The 18,045-nt window shown below is 35.2% G+C and overlaps 1 protein-coding gene and 1 long non-coding RNA gene across 2 annotated transcripts in view; one reads left to right on the top strand and one right to left on the bottom strand.

Moving 5' to 3' along the window:
• Nucleotides 1-18,045, top strand: part of LOC114333037 (intermembrane lipid transfer protein VPS13B) — a 187,835-nt gene that overhangs the window by 118,036 nt on the left and 51,754 nt on the right. Inside the window, exon 27 of the mRNA XM_050655825.1 lies at nucleotides 1,248-1,635. Coding sequence (XP_050511782.1) covers nucleotides 1,248-1,635 — 388 coding nt within the window. The remainder of the gene's footprint in view (nucleotides 1-1,247; nucleotides 1,636-18,045) is intronic.
• LOC126887908 (uncharacterized) lies at nucleotides 11,735-17,751 on the bottom strand. Its single transcript, XR_007699280.1, has 2 exons — nucleotides 17,326-17,751; nucleotides 11,735-11,870 (listed from the first exon to the last, which is right to left on the bottom strand). It is a non-coding gene; the product is annotated as an uncharacterized LOC126887908 (long non-coding RNA).

The raw sequence follows: 18,045 nt of genomic DNA, 5'->3' as shown, positions 1-18,045 counted from the left end.
GGATATCTGGAGCATGATTATGCTCCACCGATGCTTTTTCAAGAATAACGTAATTTTCATCACCTTCCCTTGTGTACACTTTTTTTTTGACACCCTTTTTTTATGCATCGCCATCTAACTTTTCCATCTTTGGAGACATGGGCCTTTGAATATTTATATTCATTAATTATTAATAAAAATTCTCCTCTTTGACTAAACATAGTCGTTGGATTCGCCATTTAAAAGTTAAACACTAACGGACAAAACCGGACACTATACCGTAATACTTGCAACTGAAGTGAATAACTGAACATATTTATATTCTTACTTTCAACTGTTGTTCTGAAGCTATTTCTTTGTGGCATTTTTATGATTAATTATTTATATGGGAAATAAGCCACAATTAAAATGAAAAAATAATTTTATTAACGTTGCGACGCCCAAATCGGGTGCCGTTGTCAAATACAAAATATTACTAAAATAAACAAAAATGTTGTTGCTAAGTAAAAAATTCTTCTAATTTATTTAATCTGACTCATTTATATTGGCAATTTAGAAATATATTATAGGTACATTTTAAAGTAGAAGACTTTAAAATGATATTGCCAATATTTATGAGTTGCGTTCCTGGGACGACTTACTGAAAGATAGTTCATTCGATTACATAAAATCAACCCCAACTCAAGAATATCCGTCACAAAAAAATTATAGCACGTGATCTGTCTTTAAAAAGACAACCAAATGCAACGACAGTAAATTTTTTCATTTTAATTGTGGCTTATTTCCCATATAAATAATTAATTATTTTCAACTATAATAAAATTTGGAATTTCCGGTCATTAAGACTTAATCCCCAACTTTCTCGGCGATGGGGCAGCAGGTACTCGGGATTAATGGGCCCAGGTAGTTCGTGGGGCAGTTAGATAACGCCGATACTAATAGCCAATACACAATAATTAATGGCATGGTTTAAGATTCACTAACATCAATATCGGAATTGTGATCCAAATCGTCAATTTGCAATTCGCGGCGCTTTTTCTACTAAATCTATCTGGAATAATATTCCTATATGTTTGCCATATCCCATATGTTTGCTATGGTTGCTGGTGTTGATACAGTTTTTTTTAGAAAACTTTGGAACAATAAACGACGAACCTAATAGGGCCATCTCTTATCCAACGGCAAAACTTTTGAACAACCACACCGCTTAAAATTGTGCTTTATGAATGACTTTGCTTAGACGTTTTTGATTTTTAACTCGATTTTAGGTTTGGTCAAGATCGTTTCCACTTATCCAGGACGGAATGGAGGTAATTCAATTTAGCACCGAACGAAACATCTCGATTTTTGTATCCATACAGTCACTGTCGGCAACACAGAAGAAAATAACAGTATTCGGTCAGTTAATAGTATCTAATATGCTTCTGGAACATTTCGAGATGAAGGTGGTCGAATCAGTTAAAGAAAAGAGGGATATAGAATTCAAAAATTCTACCACAATCTTGATACCATCTCATAATAACACACCGTCGATATTTATCAACAATAAAAAGAAATATTTCTTGAGGTTGCGGTTTTATGGCTTGGAGTCAGCGTGGACCGGAGATATTCCATTGAAAGAACATCATACTGGAAGTCAACCCTGGTTGGTTAAAGGTAAGTTCGAAAAATACATTATCGCTGCAATAAAGAGTGCTGTATTAGTTTTTAAGAATACATGAGTTCTTTCTTGTTGCATTTATTAATTTATTAGAAAGGAATAGGAAATAAGTAATTAGGGAGATTATGGTGCTATAAGACGAAGTATAAGGGCATGAACATCAACGTTCATAAAGTTCTATAGGTGGACATTGAAAGAGCCTCTGTTGACGAATAAGAATAAAAAGAAAGCCCAGAACTGCAGTTGATATTAGAGGGTGCATTAGAGGTGTGGTCGTTAAAGAACCTTATGGTAATCTTTCAAAAAATCGGCAAAAGAGTCTCTGGTGATAAATATGAAGAACCAAACTGTCTACTGTATGCTTTCTCAAAAATAGATACACGTAACAAAAAATATATAATCCAGATTATAAGTCGTCGGAAAATTGGTGTTGTTTAAAAGAATAGGTGAGAGAAACCCTAGTTGTTCTTCTTTTTCATGTGGCGTACTCGATTATCGAGCGTTGGCTATTAAAGTGGCTATAGAAATTTTTTACTATAGAAGTTTTAGTACTAGAAGTCCTAGTACATTTTTTATTATTTTTTTTTTGTTTTCTGGTAGTTATTTCCTTTATACCTATTGGGAACATTATGCATGTTACTTTTTGCCTTTAGAAGTATATTCTATAAAACGCATGCACTCTTAAACGTGCTCAAAAACTTTTCCCACGTTTACACCGCTCAACAAAAATGAATTTTAGCACTGCCTAACAAAATTCACTAGTGGAAGTGCAAAACACAAATAATAACGATGTGAACAGTTCTTAGAAGGTCTGGCTTCGAACGACCGGTCGATGCTTGTATTGAATGATCACGCGACCTTGGATTCAATATTTGAAACGGGTCGAGTATAGTTATCGAAGTTTAATTTTTTTATATCCTATTTCGTATTTAAAATTTATGTCACTTCTTTTTGTTTTTAACTTGAAGTTTGAACTTTAATAATATAGTTAAATTACAATTAGATGTTAAAAATTTTATTTGTAAAATATACAGCATATTGTTTACATATTTCATTCTTCCGATTATGCCTCACATCAAGTATTCTATCACTGGTTCTACGAAAACAGGGGAGGGAAAACCAAATATGGGGTTATTACGAATAGGCCGTAAATTGGTTCATCTGGTATGATCAAAGAAAGTCGTATGACCTATCACATGAAATATGAAATGACAGGGAATATAGGGTGAGGCAGATAACTGGCCTATTAGAAATATCTCGAGAACTAAAGGCAACAGAATCATGAAAATTGGAATAAAGGGGTTTTGAAGGATGATCTATTAAATGAAAATATTTTCATCTCTTTGCAACTTCCGGTTATACCGGAAGTTGCTTATAACTTCGTTTTTTTAAATGGGACACCCTGTATATTTTTACATTTTTGGATTCTCTTCGATGTCTTCTTTCTTAAAATATTAGGTTTTGTAATATTATACAGGGTATTTTAAAAGATAATTACGTTTTTTTATTAATTTCGTAGCAACATTCACACCCTGTAGAATTGTAGTAGTTTGACATCTAAAACTCTACTTACGTTCAAATGATTTTTAATATACTCTACTATTGTTAAGAATCATTAGTATAGCTAAATTTTTAATTTTAGTATACATGGTTGTCGAAACTCGGAATGAGTATTTTCTGAGTTTTCTTAAATGGAACACCCTGTATTTTTGTATTGTAGTAAAATGATATTTTATAGTACTTTTTTATTTCTTGAGCATTCCCTATACCTAACTGCTTTAATTTGTGAGTTATTGGTGATTCAAGCTAAACATTAATTGCAACAAAAAATACGTAAAATTTTATTAGGTTGGCCGTGAAAATACTCAATCCCAAATAATTTTTCAGAAATAAATACATATTAATCCAGACTGGTCCTTAAAATTACCAATAATGGTTTAGCTATCGAAATACACCTACTTAGTTAAGATTGTTGGTGCGATTAACAATTAAGCACAAATTAAAGCAGTTAGGTATAGGTAGGGTTACCATAATTTATTAAGGCCAAATCCGGACAGGGGTAGTCCAAGGAAAAAAACATATCCTTGCCCTTGCCTTTTGACACCCCCAAAGTTAGTATTAGTATTATCAGCACAAAGGCAAACTTCTTTTGAATCAATAGAGTACTTTTTAATACATTTTTAAACATGTTCTACCCGGAAGTTCATCAAAAAATAAAAGTTTCACGTTGACCGTTAACACCTTCATTTTGATTAAAATAACGAACACATACCGGAGTCAGTTTGATTTCGTTTCTGTTTGAACTATCAATTAATTGTAATCGTAATAAAATTTGCATCTTTGAGATCTTCGAGTAAAGGCTGATTCTCATTATAACGCAAGGCAAGTGCTCGGCATGGGCATTCAAGGCATCGGCTCGGCAAGATACATTTTACATAAAATCTTATGCATTGCACGGGATGTAATTCACACTATGCGTGCCAGGCATGCGACGTTCTTTTCGTAACAATCTTTGCCGAGCATGTGCCTTGCCGGTTCCTTGCGCGTCTAATGAGAATCGGCCTTAATTTGTTAAATATGTTTTATTAAATATTTTTTTTTGGTAAAGAAAAAAATCCGGACATTTCTCATATCCGGACGTCAATCCGGACATGACTTTCAAATCCGGACTGTCCGGACGAAATCCGGACGTATGGTAACCCTAGGTATAGGGAATGCTTAAGAAATAAAAAAGTAACATAAAATATCATTTCATTACAATACTAAAATACAGGGTGTTCCATTTAAGAAAACCCAGAAAATACTCATTCCGAGTTTCGACCAACCCTGTATACTAAAATTAAAAATTAAGCTGTACTAATGATTCTTAACAATAGTAGAGTATATTAAAAATCATTTGAAAGTAAGTAGAGTTTTAGATGTCAATTTACTACAATTCTACAAGGTGTTAATTTTGCTACGAAATTAATAAAAAAACGTAATTATCTTTTAAAATACCCTGTATAATATTACAAAGCCTCATATTTTAAGAAAGAAGACATCGAAGAGAATCCAAAAATGTAAAAATATACAGGGTGTCCCATTAAAAAAACGAAGGTATAAGCAACTTCCGGTATAACCGGAAGTTGCAAAGAGATGAAAATATTTTCATTTAATAGATCATCCTTCAAAACCCCTTTATTCCAATTTTCATGATTCTGTTGCCTTTAGTTCTCGAGATATTTCTAATAGGCCCTTTATTTGCCTCACCCTGTATATCATCATCATCATCATTATCAATGGCGTTACAACTCTTCGTGAGTCTTTGCCGCGTTTACTATTGCCTTCCATGTTTGTTTGGAAGGCAATATACAGTGATGAGCGCGCTAATAACCGGCAAAATAGCTCAAAAGATGGAAAATGTATTAAGTTGTAAGATAAAAAGGAATGAAACTACTGGAGGTGGGATTTTACCGGTATTAACTTATAATTTACATTACCATTATGGATAGTTTCCACCTTTATACCTTTAAACGTCAGCTAGTTAACTTCGGTCATAATTCTACATAGTATGACGTTCTTTCAAACCTAGTTTCAATAGGTTATGTACGTCTTCTTCTTCTTTGGTTTATTGGCCTCTACCTGCATGAGTATTTGGCTAGTCCGTCGTTTTGGCATAAAGAAAAAATCCCTTATTCACCTACAATTTAGAGTTGGTATCGGACAAATACAACAAAGGTAAAAACTTTTCTCGTTCAGGGATAACTGTCGACCATTACACAATCTGCCTCTACTTCTTCTTCTCGTTCTTTAGTTAATTGGCAATTTTGAATTATAATGGGACAAATACAACAAAGGCAAAAATCTTTCTAGCTCAGGGGCAACTGCCGATCATTACAAGATTCCGTAATGTGGCCTCGGTTTCCTTATCCTTTTTCATCTTTCTGATGACCTCAACATTTGTTATTCTATCTACCCAACTTATTTTTAATATTCTTCGCCAGGTCCACATCTCGAATGCTTTAAGTCGATCGCTTATGTCTTTCTTTAAGGTCCAGGCCTCCACCCATACAGCAACACTGAATTATCTAGTCGTACGTAATTTTTGACATATTGTTCAAATTATTTATTATTTTATCAATTTCATTTCTAATATTTTGCTTTCCTCATAACTACGTTTGACGTTAATACATTTTTTTTTCGCATAAAGCAAAAATCAATTGAAGACAATAGGGCTTTTCATTCACAGTCATTTGTTTCTAGCTGTCATATGTCGTATAATCTCTGTATATTAATATTATACACAGATTATACAAAAGCTCGAAACAAATGACAATCGATGAAAAGCCCTATAAAGCAAATGTAAATAAAAACAGTTTAATTCATAGTAATTTTTTTATTCTAAAATTAACTTAATTTCTATTTACCATGATTTTAGACGTCTCGCATTCACTCCTGTCACTTCAGAATTGTCGAAGGTTGTTTCAAATCCCACATTTATGAATTTATTGCAATAATTAAATATTAAAATTTGAAATTATGCAGATATTGTTTGCTTTGAATTACTTAACATTTGTGTTAGTCTTTATTAGAAATGTTTAAAGTCTTCTTCTTCATTTTATGTAGACATGACTCTGTCTGTTTTTCAATGTGCCTACCGAAGTTGTCGTTCCATCTTTTTCGTGGTCTTCCCACTGATCGTCTTCCTATTGGGGAACCGTCTCTCGCTGTCCTGACTACTCTATTTGTTGTCATTCGGCTTATGTGGTCGTTCCATTATATTCTTCTGTTTTTCACCGAGTTATTAATGTTGTCCACCTTACATCTCCGTTGTATATCTGCAGCACTGAAGTAGTTTAAAGTAAAACATGAAACGCTTACTGAAAAAACAATGTCATACTTTCGAAAATAAAAAATTCTACAAAAATAAAAAAAAAGTCCTAAATGAATCTGTTTACAAAAAATGTTCAAATAAGCCACCATAAGCAGCGGAACAATAACCCAGCCTATTGTAAAAATTCCGTCTAACATTAGATAATGTTTCTGGACTAATACCTCTCATTGTATCAGAGATCTTTTCCCGTAATTCTTGGAGAGTATTAGGCCTATCGTCCTCAATTCCATATAGTTTGGACTTGATATACCCCCACATAAAAAAATCACAAGGTGAAAGATCAGGTGATCTTGCAGGCCAGAAAATATCTCCGTGGCCACTAATCAATCTATTAGGAAAAGTAGCACTGAGATATTCCCTGACGATGCGCGAATTATGTGCAGGGCAACCATCTTGTTGAAACCATATGGAATCGAAAGGTATTGGTAAATTACGAAGGGCCGGGACAATTTGATTTTGCAGAAGTTCCAAGTATTTCCGCCCAGTCAACATACCGTCTATAAAAAATGGACCTATGACATGATTCCCTATTATGCCTCCCCAAACATTTACTTTTCGAGGACGCTGAGTACGAGCGACATAAATCTGACGAGGATTTCTTCGAGACCAATACCGAGTGTTCATTGAATTGTGACGTCCATGCAGTGAAAACGTACATTCATCGGTAAACAAAACATTCTGTAAAAAATGTTCATCTTGATGTGACATTTCCATTGCATTTTGACAGAATTCTAAACGTCGATATTGATCTCCAGGGAATTGTTCGTTGGATTTATGTAACTTGTAGGGACGGTATCCATGCTTTTTCAAAATTTTACCTACTGTAAATCTTGAAAGTCCAAACTGTTCTCCGAGAAAAGATGTTGATTGAGTAGGATTTTGTTCAATACTTGCACAAATCAAAGTGTCCCTTAGTTCTAAATCTGGGTTTACCTCTCGTCGTCTACGAATTCCTCTTGGAGTAAACACGGATCCATAATTTAAAAAATTACGTACAATAGACTGAATTGTCGATCGTGTTGGTGTTGGCCTATTTGGGTACATATCTCTAAATTGTTGTCTGATCATGTTCTCTGGTAATCCATTAGCATGCCAGACAACAATTTGCACTTTTTCTTCTACCGTTAAAACCATGATTTCCACGAATTGTTTTTTCAGCAAAAAGTTTCTGTTTACCGTAGAAAACCACTTCTCGAACTCGAAGTGTTATAGTTTAATTTAACGTTCACTAGAGCCCACTTGTATATATTTAGTGTATATTTAGTGAACAGGGATTTCGCTGACTAACGGCCTGGGAAGCCCTGTCGTTACTGTTGTTTCTTCCCCTGCCGAATCTTGGCATCCGAGAACCATGATTAGTAGGTTGTTGATTGTCATTTCTGTGAGCCATGACGATTTCTAGGGATACTCCACGAGTCTTTAATGCAGTGGTTTCCCGTTGCCTTCTGCATTCTTATACCGTTGACCATTCTGTAGGGTTCATCCGCCTTCGAGACCGATTTCTCAGTCTCAGGACAAAAGAGTGCCCTGCCACTTACCAACTCATCCGCCCGAAGCCGTTGGTCAGTAAGTGGGGGGATTGCTTATACCGGCAATCATTCGGTGAAGAGTAGGTATGTAGTAGAAAGAAATATAGTGACCCGTCTGCCCTCGGAAACCTAATAGCCATTCGGGGTCGGAAGAACAAGAGGTAGCCAAGAGAGGCCGATAGGAAAGATTCTATTCACAGAGGCCGATAGGAAAGATTCTATTCTGTTCACTAAATATATACAAATCCACCTACAAAATCGCTACATGGAATGTAAGAAGTATGTATGAACCTGGGAAACTGAAGAATATACAGCAAGAGATGATGCGACTAGATATCGATATATTAGGAATAAGCGATACAAGATGGGTCAGCTCTGGCGAACTCAATACAGACAATGGACGAATATATTACTCTGGAAGCAGCGACACCCAACACAGATATGGAGTTGCTATGATCCTCAGCGAAAAAGTAACGAGATCAGTAACAGGCTTCGTTCCGATGTCCGAAAGAATAATAATGTTGCAGTTATTGACAACCCATGGAAAAATGAACCTAATCCAGATTTATGCGCCAACTGCTGACAAAAATGAAGAAGAAATAGAAAACTTTTATAGCGAACTCCAGAAAACATTACATCTCACAGCATCTAGAGACATAACAGTGATCATGGGTGATTTCAACGCAAAAATTGGCGAAGGAAAATGCTACCCTAATGTAGGATCATATGGGCTTGGCGAACGAAACGACAGAGGAGATCGCCTAATAGAATTTTGCCAGGAGCATAATGTTATAGCCGCAAATACATTTTTTAAATTACCTAAGCGACGCCTGTATACATGGAAATCACCAGCTGACAAAGAGCACAAAATTGTCAGAAATCAAATTGACTACATCCTAATAAAGCACAGATATCGAAACTCAATTCAGGCAGTAAAGGCATATCCAGGAGCAGACGTATACTCTGATCACAGTCTTCTTATTGCTAGGTTTCAACTTCAACTAAAAAAGACGCAAAAAAGCCGCAACAACAATAAACTTAACATACAGAAACTAAAGTCAGAAGAAACAAAAGAAAATCTGAAACACGAAATCAACACAAATCTAGACAGAAACCCAGGAAATTATTGCAACGTAGAACAGCAGTGGCAATTCTTCAAAACCTCTATATTAGAACCAAGTAAGAAAGTACTTACTACAACCAAATGTAAGAAAGAAGAATGGATGACGGAGGAAATTCTAGAGTTGATGAATGAAAGAAGAAAAAACAAAACCATTAATAAGACCCGCTATAAACAGCTTCAAAACCAAATAAGAAGAAAAATTAGGGAGGCTAAAGAAACCTACTTCTCTGAAAAATGTAAAGAAATAGAAGAACTGCAAAACACATATGACAACTTCAACCTACATAAAAAAGTCAAAGAACTAGCCGGAATAGGAAATAGAAGAACCTCAAATATATTGCTCGACAAAAATGGAAATATTATAATGGAGACAAAACGAAAACTACGACGATGGAAAGAGTATATCGAGGAACTATTTCATGACCAGAGAGAAGCTAGTACATCCGTAGATAGCCAAACGGGAGATGTAGGCCCAGAGATAACCAAATCAGAGGTTAGTCAGGCAATAAACTCTATGAAAACCAATAAATCTGCTGGTCCAGATGAATTGCCTAGCGAGCTGATAAAGTTGGTCAACGAGAAAAACCTGGACATAATAGTAGAACTGTTCAACGCTATCTATACTACAGGAATCATCCCCAGAGAAATGTTGACATCAGCCTTTGTGTGTTTGCCAAAGAAGGTGAATGCAAAAGAATGCAGTGACTACCGAACCATAAGCTTAATGTCACATACCTTGAAAATTCTATTGAAAATTATCCACGCCAGAATACACTCTAAACTGGAGCTGGATATTAGTGACACTCAATATGGGTTCCGCAATGGTATGGGTACCAGAGAGGCATTATTCTCCTTCAACGTGCTGACACAGAGATGTTTGGATGTTAACCATCCTCTTTACGTCTGTTTTATAGACTACAATAAGGCGTTTGATAAAGTAAAACATGATCGACTCATGGAAATCTTAAAAAATAAAAACCTAGATGAAAGAGATTTAAGACTAATAACACACCTCTATTACAATCAGCGAGCAATAGTAAGAATTGAAAAAGAAACATCTGAAGAAATGGAAATAAAGAGAGGAGTCAGGCAAGGCTGCATACTATCACCTCTATTATTTAACGCTTATTCTGAAGAGGTAATGCGAGAAACTCTGGAAGATGAAACAGTCGGCATAAGAGTAAATGGAGTCTTAGTTAACAACATCAGATATGCAGATGATACAGTAATAATAGCCGATAGTTTACAAGACCTGCAAAGACTCATGAGTAAAATAGTAAAGTGTAGTAGGGAGTACGGACTCTCTCTCAATATCAAAAAGACGAAGTTTATGAAAATTAGTAAAAACAACCATAATACTAACGAAATCTTGATAGTAGAGGGCCAGCAGATCGAAAGAGTAAAAAAGTACACTTACCTAGGAACACTTATAACAGAAAATAATGACTACACTGCAGAAATAAAAGTCAGAATCGAAAAAGCACGTTCTAATTTTATAAAAATGAAAAAGGTCCTATGTAGCAAAGATTTAACATTAGCTCTTAAAGTACGCCTAACAAAATGTTACGTCTACAGTGTTCTATACTATGGAGTGGAATCATGGACGTTAAATGTAGAGACAATGAGACGACTTAACGCCTTTGAAATGTGGACCTATAGAAAAATTATGAGGGTTTCCTGGGTAGATAGAGTTACAAACAATGAAGTACTGAGAAGAATAGGTAAAGAAAAGGAAGTTGAACTTACAATTAAAGAAAAGAAGCTACAGTATCTCGGACATGTGATGCGGGGCGAGAAGTATGGCATCCTACGACTCATAATGCAGGGAAAGATAGATGGCAGAAGAAGCATCGGAAGAAGACGAATTTCATGGTTGAAGAACCTGAGAGAGTGGTTTGGATGCAGCTCGAAACAACTATTTAGAGCTACTGCCTCAAAAATTAAAATAGCTATGATGATTGCCAACCTCCGTAGCGGAGATGGCACCTGAAGAAGAAGAAGAGCCCACTTCAGTAGTTGTATGGAGGAGAATCAGATTAGAAGTTCGGGAAATGCTTCTAAGAATCAGTGCAGCATTTTCATGTGGCAGTTTATGGAATTTAATATTATTTATTTTATACTTAGTTAATTGGCACTCAGTCAAATGGTTTCGTTATAGGTATTTGTGAATTTGGAAATGTTTAGTTTTAGGACCTGATGCTTCTCTTGTGTGTTTTATTATTTTAGTTTGGAATAATCGACAGTTTTAGTTTGAAATTAAATTTCGGTTTGACGTCTATTTGTGTCAGATGAAAGTTTTTACCTCTGTTTTATTTGTGCCATAACAACCTAAAATTGCCAATTAATCAAAGAAGGTGAAGAAGAAGTAGAAGCAGATTATGTAATAGTCGGTAGTTATTCCTGAGCGAGAAAAGTTTTTAACTTTGTTGTATTTGTCCGATATTAACTATAAATGTAGATGTAGATTATTAAGGGATTTTTTCTTTATTCTGAGAGAATGAGCTGGCCAAAATACCCATGCAGGTAGAGGCCAATAAACCAAAAAGAAGAAGAGGTACATAACCTGATAAATCTTCTTCTTCTTCTTCTCTTCATTTGAATGGCCTTAGCTGCCAGGGCTATCCGGCCAGGATCCGTGAATATAGACTTGAATATTCAAGAGCCGTACCTGAGGTACATCTGGGCTTAAGCTCATAGCTCCTGAATCTGAAATATTAAGAGATAAAAAAAAAACTTTGTAATTGTTTATAAGTTCCATAACTAAAGTTCTACTATTAATGGTCTAGTTCTAGTACTACCACGCAAAACCGCACTAAGCACAAAGCACATGCATTGCAAGCAAGCATAAAGTCATAAAGTTTTTAAGCAAGCTACACACGAGTCATTGTTGATGTTAAAAACTTTTGCACTGCGATTAATGTCTTTGAGTTTAAATTTTTAAACAACACATCAGTTAATGTCGGATCACCTTGTAGTTCCCTTCTAAGCAACTGGGACTCTCTTTGGAACCTAGTACATTCCAATAAAACATGTTGTAAAGTTCCTACACTGCCACATAAACACTGGTTTGAATTCACTACCTTCAATCTAAATAAATGTACAGGAACACTACAATGTCCACTTCTCATACGACACATTTGTGTGATTATACCTCTCCCCAGGTTGGGAAATTTTGTAAACCATGCCTTTTTATATGGTACTGTAACTTGTGAGCAATAAGTAATTCCTTTTGCCTGTCCTATTTGTTGGAATCGATTTTCCCAACCGATCCATAGGTTTTCTTTATATTTCATTTGAAAATCTTTAAAGGAGGCCTTTGGTTCTCCACTAATGGGCAGCTTTCTTCCAAGATTCGCAAGATGGTCAGCTCTATCATTCCCAATAATTCCAGTGTGACTTGGAATCCATGCAAATTTAATTTCTCTATGTTGTTCATCAAATTCACATAGTTTTTGTTTTAGTTGGAGAGTTTGTGAGTCTATTGCCGCCTTGTAGCTTGATCTTGTGATTTTTTCTAGAGCACTCTTAGAATCACTACAGATGAGGCACTTTGTAAAATTATTCTGTTGGATTAACTCTAATGCTTTTTTAATGGCAAATACTTCTGCTGAGCAAATTGAATTAGCGGAGGGTAATCTTGCTGTTAACTGTGTTCTCTCGTTAAGGTATATCCCAATACCTACATTACCTTGTTTATCTTTGGATCCATCTGTGAAAATAAGTTTATATTCCGACCAGTTATTGAGGTACCATTCCATAAACTTGGTTTGGTTATTTGCTTCTTTGCCCATATTGACAGTTTCATAAGCCATAGGAGAAATCTGAATATTAAGTGGAAAGGAGTGACAAGGAAATAAGGAGCTATGTGCTACCTCATGAATTTCATGTAAAGTATTCTGGAAAGCAGCCAGTATTGGTGGGAAATATTTTCTTCTCCAAAAACTAAAGTAACCCAGAAAGACATTGTGAAATTGCTCAATTGAGGCATATATTGGGTTGTCATAGGCTACTACTTTTAAAATGAATTTAGATGCTAGCCATATTCTTCTGAGATCTAACGGTGTTTCTCCACACTCTGACAAAATTATATGAACTGGAGAAGACCTCATAAATCCCCCCACCACTCTAAGAGCTCTATACTGAACCTTATCCAATTTTGCAAGTAGAGAACGTGCACAACCTCCCAGAAAAATGGATCCATAGTCAAGATGTGATCTAATGTATGCCTTATATAGAGTGAGTAAAGTTGCAGGATGTGCTCCCCACCAAGTTCGACACAAACAACGAATAATATTGACTCCACTGGAAGCCCTCAATGCCATCTTTTCAATTTGACTTCTCCAAGAAAGGGAACTATCTAGAATAACTCCCAAATGAGAAACTTCTTGTTTCCAATCTAAACGTGTGTTATTCACTGATATTAGTAAATTCGGAATATTATTCCTATTTCTATCAAAAAAAATTGCTTGACTCTTGCTAGATGACAGACACATTCCCATATCATGAAGTTTATTAGAAATACTTTCTACTGTACCATTCAATTTTTCCACAACATCCACCCAGCTGTTGCCGGAGCAATAGAGGGCAACATCGTCTGCATACTGAGTAATTAGAACATCCTCTGGAACACAAAATGAAATTATATTGATGACAATATTAAATAGTACTGGACTCAAAGGGGAACCCTGAGGAAGGCCCACATTGGTAGTTCTTGGTCCTAGCAGATTTAAGGAAATAGGATCACGAACAGACACCAAACGATTAGTCAATAAATGTTTAACCAATTCAATAAGTAACCATGGCAAATTGAGATCTCCCAAAGCGTCCAATAATTGGATGATTGACACTTTATCATATGCAGAAGAAATGTCTAACATAACAGCAGCTGCTGGTTTCCTTTTTGAGATATTCATTGAGATTTCATTGACCAGATGAATTATGTTTTCAGACACCCCTCTACCTTTACGAAAGCCAGTCTGGAAAGGCGATAGGATCATAAAATGTTCTACATACCAATCTAACCTTATTTTTATCATGTTCTCTAAAAGTTTACTAACACACGATGATAAAACGATTGGTCTCCAGCCCGAAAGACAATTTATATTTTTATTGGGTTTGGGAATTAAACACACTGTTTGTGATTTCCATTGAGTGGGAATATGCATTCCCTCCTTTAAACATAAATTGAAAAATTTTAACAGGAACTTGATTGCTGACTCTGGAAGATGTTGCAACATAGAAAATGTTATACCATCCTGGCCCGGCACAGTATCCTTTCGTTCAACCAAAACCAATGAAAGTTCGTTTAAAGTGAAGAGTTCACACTCGATAGTATTAGATTTCACTGGGTGAGACGCAATGTCCTCAAATACAGGTGGAGTCAATGAACAAAGCATTTCCTCCCCTAACGATGAATTACTAGGAGTTCTAACTGAGGCTTTAGTGAAAGCCTTATGGAAACTTCTCACTTTTCTCCACATTACTGATATTGGAGTATCAGGTGAAATTGTGGAACAAAACACAACAAATGATTTTTTCTTTTTGGATTTAAGTTCTTTTTTACAATGTGCCCTAATTTTTTTAAAATTAATGAAGTTTTCTAAAGAAGGTACCTGTTTGAACTTCTTGACTGCCTCCCTCTTTGATTTAATTAAAACTGAACACTCTTCATCCCACCAAGGTAATTGTGGTTTATGGAATCTAACACGCTTTTTCTTAGGGATGAACCTGTTTGCTGCGTCTAATATTAGGTTTTGAAAATCTGTGTAAGACTCATTAGGGATGTTGTTAATGTTAGACTCAATATATTGGTTGAATTGTTCCCAATTGGCTTTTTTCACATTAAAGATACTGCGATCTTGAAGAGGGTCATTTCCTTGGGGACTATTTCTATCCTGCCCGTAACACACTACAAAAGGAAAGTGATCACTTGCTCCTATCTCTGGAAAAACTTCCCAGAGGCAGTCCACAGCCAAACCTGGAGATGCTATAGCTACGTCAGGGACACTGTTTGAGTCAGGCGGTGAGATTCTTGTCGCCTCACCCGTATTGAGAAAACACAAGTTATCCTCCTCCAAAAGATCTGCAAGACGATTACCGTTCGGATTGTTAGATGATGAACCCCATAAAGAATGTTGGCAATTCAAGTCACCTATGAAGAAAAACGGTTTATCACACATTTGAACCAATTCTCTAAAGATCTCCTTACGAAAACGAACATCTGGTGTCTTATACGATCCTATAATAAAAAATTTTTCAAATTTGATAATGATAGCCTGCCATTTTTCAGGCAAGTGAATATGTGAAATGTCTATCCTATCAGCTGCCAGAGACTGATGAATAAGTACAGCTATTCCACCCCATCCATCAATCCTATCATCCCTATAGCAGTAAAAATTGGGAATATGCAAGTGCTGTGAAAATTTCAGATGTGTTTCATTTAGAAGAATGATATTAACATCGTATTCGTTAAGAAACACCATTAGATCTTGCTTATTGTTAAAGAAACCATTAATATTCCAATGCAAAATATTAAATATCATAACTATATATATAATTTGTTACTATTATTATTTTTTTTTTATTTTTAATATAAAAAATAATATATTATATTATCTGTAAGAAATAAATGAAAATTCAGTCAACACTACTTTTACTAAAATTAGATGTATTATGTGACTCATCAAAACCTGCAAAATCCATATTATTATCAGAGGTTAAATCAACGTTTTTTGAAAATACACTATCCTGAGAATGTACACGATTGCTTGTTAATGAGAGTGCAAAACTTGGGCCTTGTGATCCCGTATACTTTTGTGAATCATTTAATTTGTTTAAAATCGGTAATCTAGGTAAATTTCTGCTTAGATCCTCATTTAATAGAGCTTTATGCGCCTCTTTGTCATAACTAATGTCTTTAAGAATTACTTTATTTTTCCTTTTAACTGGGACCACATGACTTTGACTCTGGAAATGGGGAGTGGAGGATGGGGATTTTTGAAGTGCTTGAGTAAATGCTCTGGGTGAGCTGGATAGTAAAGAAGGAAAATCCCTACTTCTCCTCTGAAACATTCTCGAATTCTCTGGCTTTTCCTTAATTGGGGGAAACAGCTTGGCAGCTTCAAAAAAGGTGAGATCTTGGAAGACCATTACTTCATTTATCTTTTTCTGTCTTTCGAATTCTTTGCAAATTTTATTTGTGGCAAGGTGATCAAGATCGCAGTATAGGCATTTTGGTACAGAAACTGTGCAGCTTTGTACTGTATGTTCATCGGAACATTTCGGGCATCTTGCTTTTCCCCTGCACTGTCTTTGTGAGTGCCCAAATCTTAGGCATTTGAAGCATTGCTGTACAGGAGGGATGTATGGATCTACTGTTACCAAGTTTGAATATATGATTATTTCTTTAGGGGGAGTTCTTACGTCAAAGAGTAGTTGTACAGTTCCTGTTGGAATGTATGTAACGGTCCCACTGCTATCTAAAACTCTTCTGTTAAGTCTTCTGGCCGATATAATTTTCACGTTTTTTTGTAATTTACTGTCGTTAACTATGTTTTCCATTGAAATATTTATACTTACATCTCTAATAATACCCCTTGATGTTAGCATTTTTTGAGGTATATAAGCAAGAAATCCTTTCTCAAGGATTTCTGTACTATTTAGTACCATATTTGCCTGTTTGGAGGTGTTAAAAATTACTCCAATTCTATTCATGCCTTTTCTACTAATTTCTTTAATTCCAGTCGTACCCATTGTATGAAATACTTTCCCAATATCCATAGGATGGATATTTCCTGCTTTTCCCTTGTCACTCTCTATCATAATAAGGAATGGGCCGAAGTCAGTGTCCTTGTATTCAACTTTTCTTCTACTAATATTTTCAATCCTAGATGATAAGTTATTAACTTCTGTTAACATGATCTGATCGTTTTGGAATTTATTTTTTAAAGCACAGAGTTCTTTTTCTATTAAATTAATGTTATTTTTATGTCTCGGGGCTAGCATGTGTATGGAATTTAAAAAATTTTGCGAGTTCAATGAAAGCAAAGCATAGATCCCGCCCCCTTTGTCAGGGGGGCCGGGAGAGTTAGTGTCCATCTCCTAAGCCAGCCTCTACTCTACTATACTACTGCTACTATGATTATGTAAAGGCAAAACTTACAGAAAAGTCCTTAGTATTTCTAATTCACTACTAACGTATTATCCCGTTTTAACTTTTAAATTAACTACTAAATTAATGTTCAAACACTAACTAACTATATCTACAGTATAATTACTTAATTTATAACAATTTTAACGCGATGATTTAAGATTTTTCTAAAAAATAAAACTTGACGTCTATCCTTCAAGTCGAAACCCCCTGATAAATCTGAGTTTGAAGAAACGTCATACGTAGAATTAGAATTATGACCGAGGTAAACTAGCTGACGTTTAAAGTTATAAAGGTGGAAACTATCCATAATGGTAATGTAAATTATAAGTTAATACCGATAAAATCCCACCTCCAGTAGTTTCATTTCTTTTTATCTTACAACTTAATACATTTTCCATCTTTTGAGCTATTTTGCCGGTTATCAGCGCGCTCATCACTGTATAGGGAATATAGATGGTGCCAAAAGGACACCAAATGGCAACTTTTTATACTATGCTGTAAGTTGTAAGGTTCTTCCGGTGGTTCTTTTCAGATGTATTATTTTATTCATTAATTATTGTAGACTACATGAAACAAAATAATAATATTATAGGGGGTGATTGATACTAGGAATTTCCAGTTTGCAGGCATAATATTATATGTTCAATAGTGGGAATTAATATTCTAACTCATAATAAATATTTTAAGCTTTAATTAAATCGTATCAAATGTAGCTGTAGATGCACTATA

Source organism: Diabrotica virgifera, chromosome 7, assembly GCF_917563875.1.
Source record: "Diabrotica virgifera virgifera chromosome 7, PGI_DIABVI_V3a".
NCBI lineage: Eukaryota > Metazoa > Arthropoda > Insecta > Coleoptera > Chrysomelidae > Diabrotica > Diabrotica virgifera.
The sequence above is the reverse complement of the archived record's forward strand: the minus strand, read 5'-3'. Positions and strand labels throughout refer to the sequence as shown.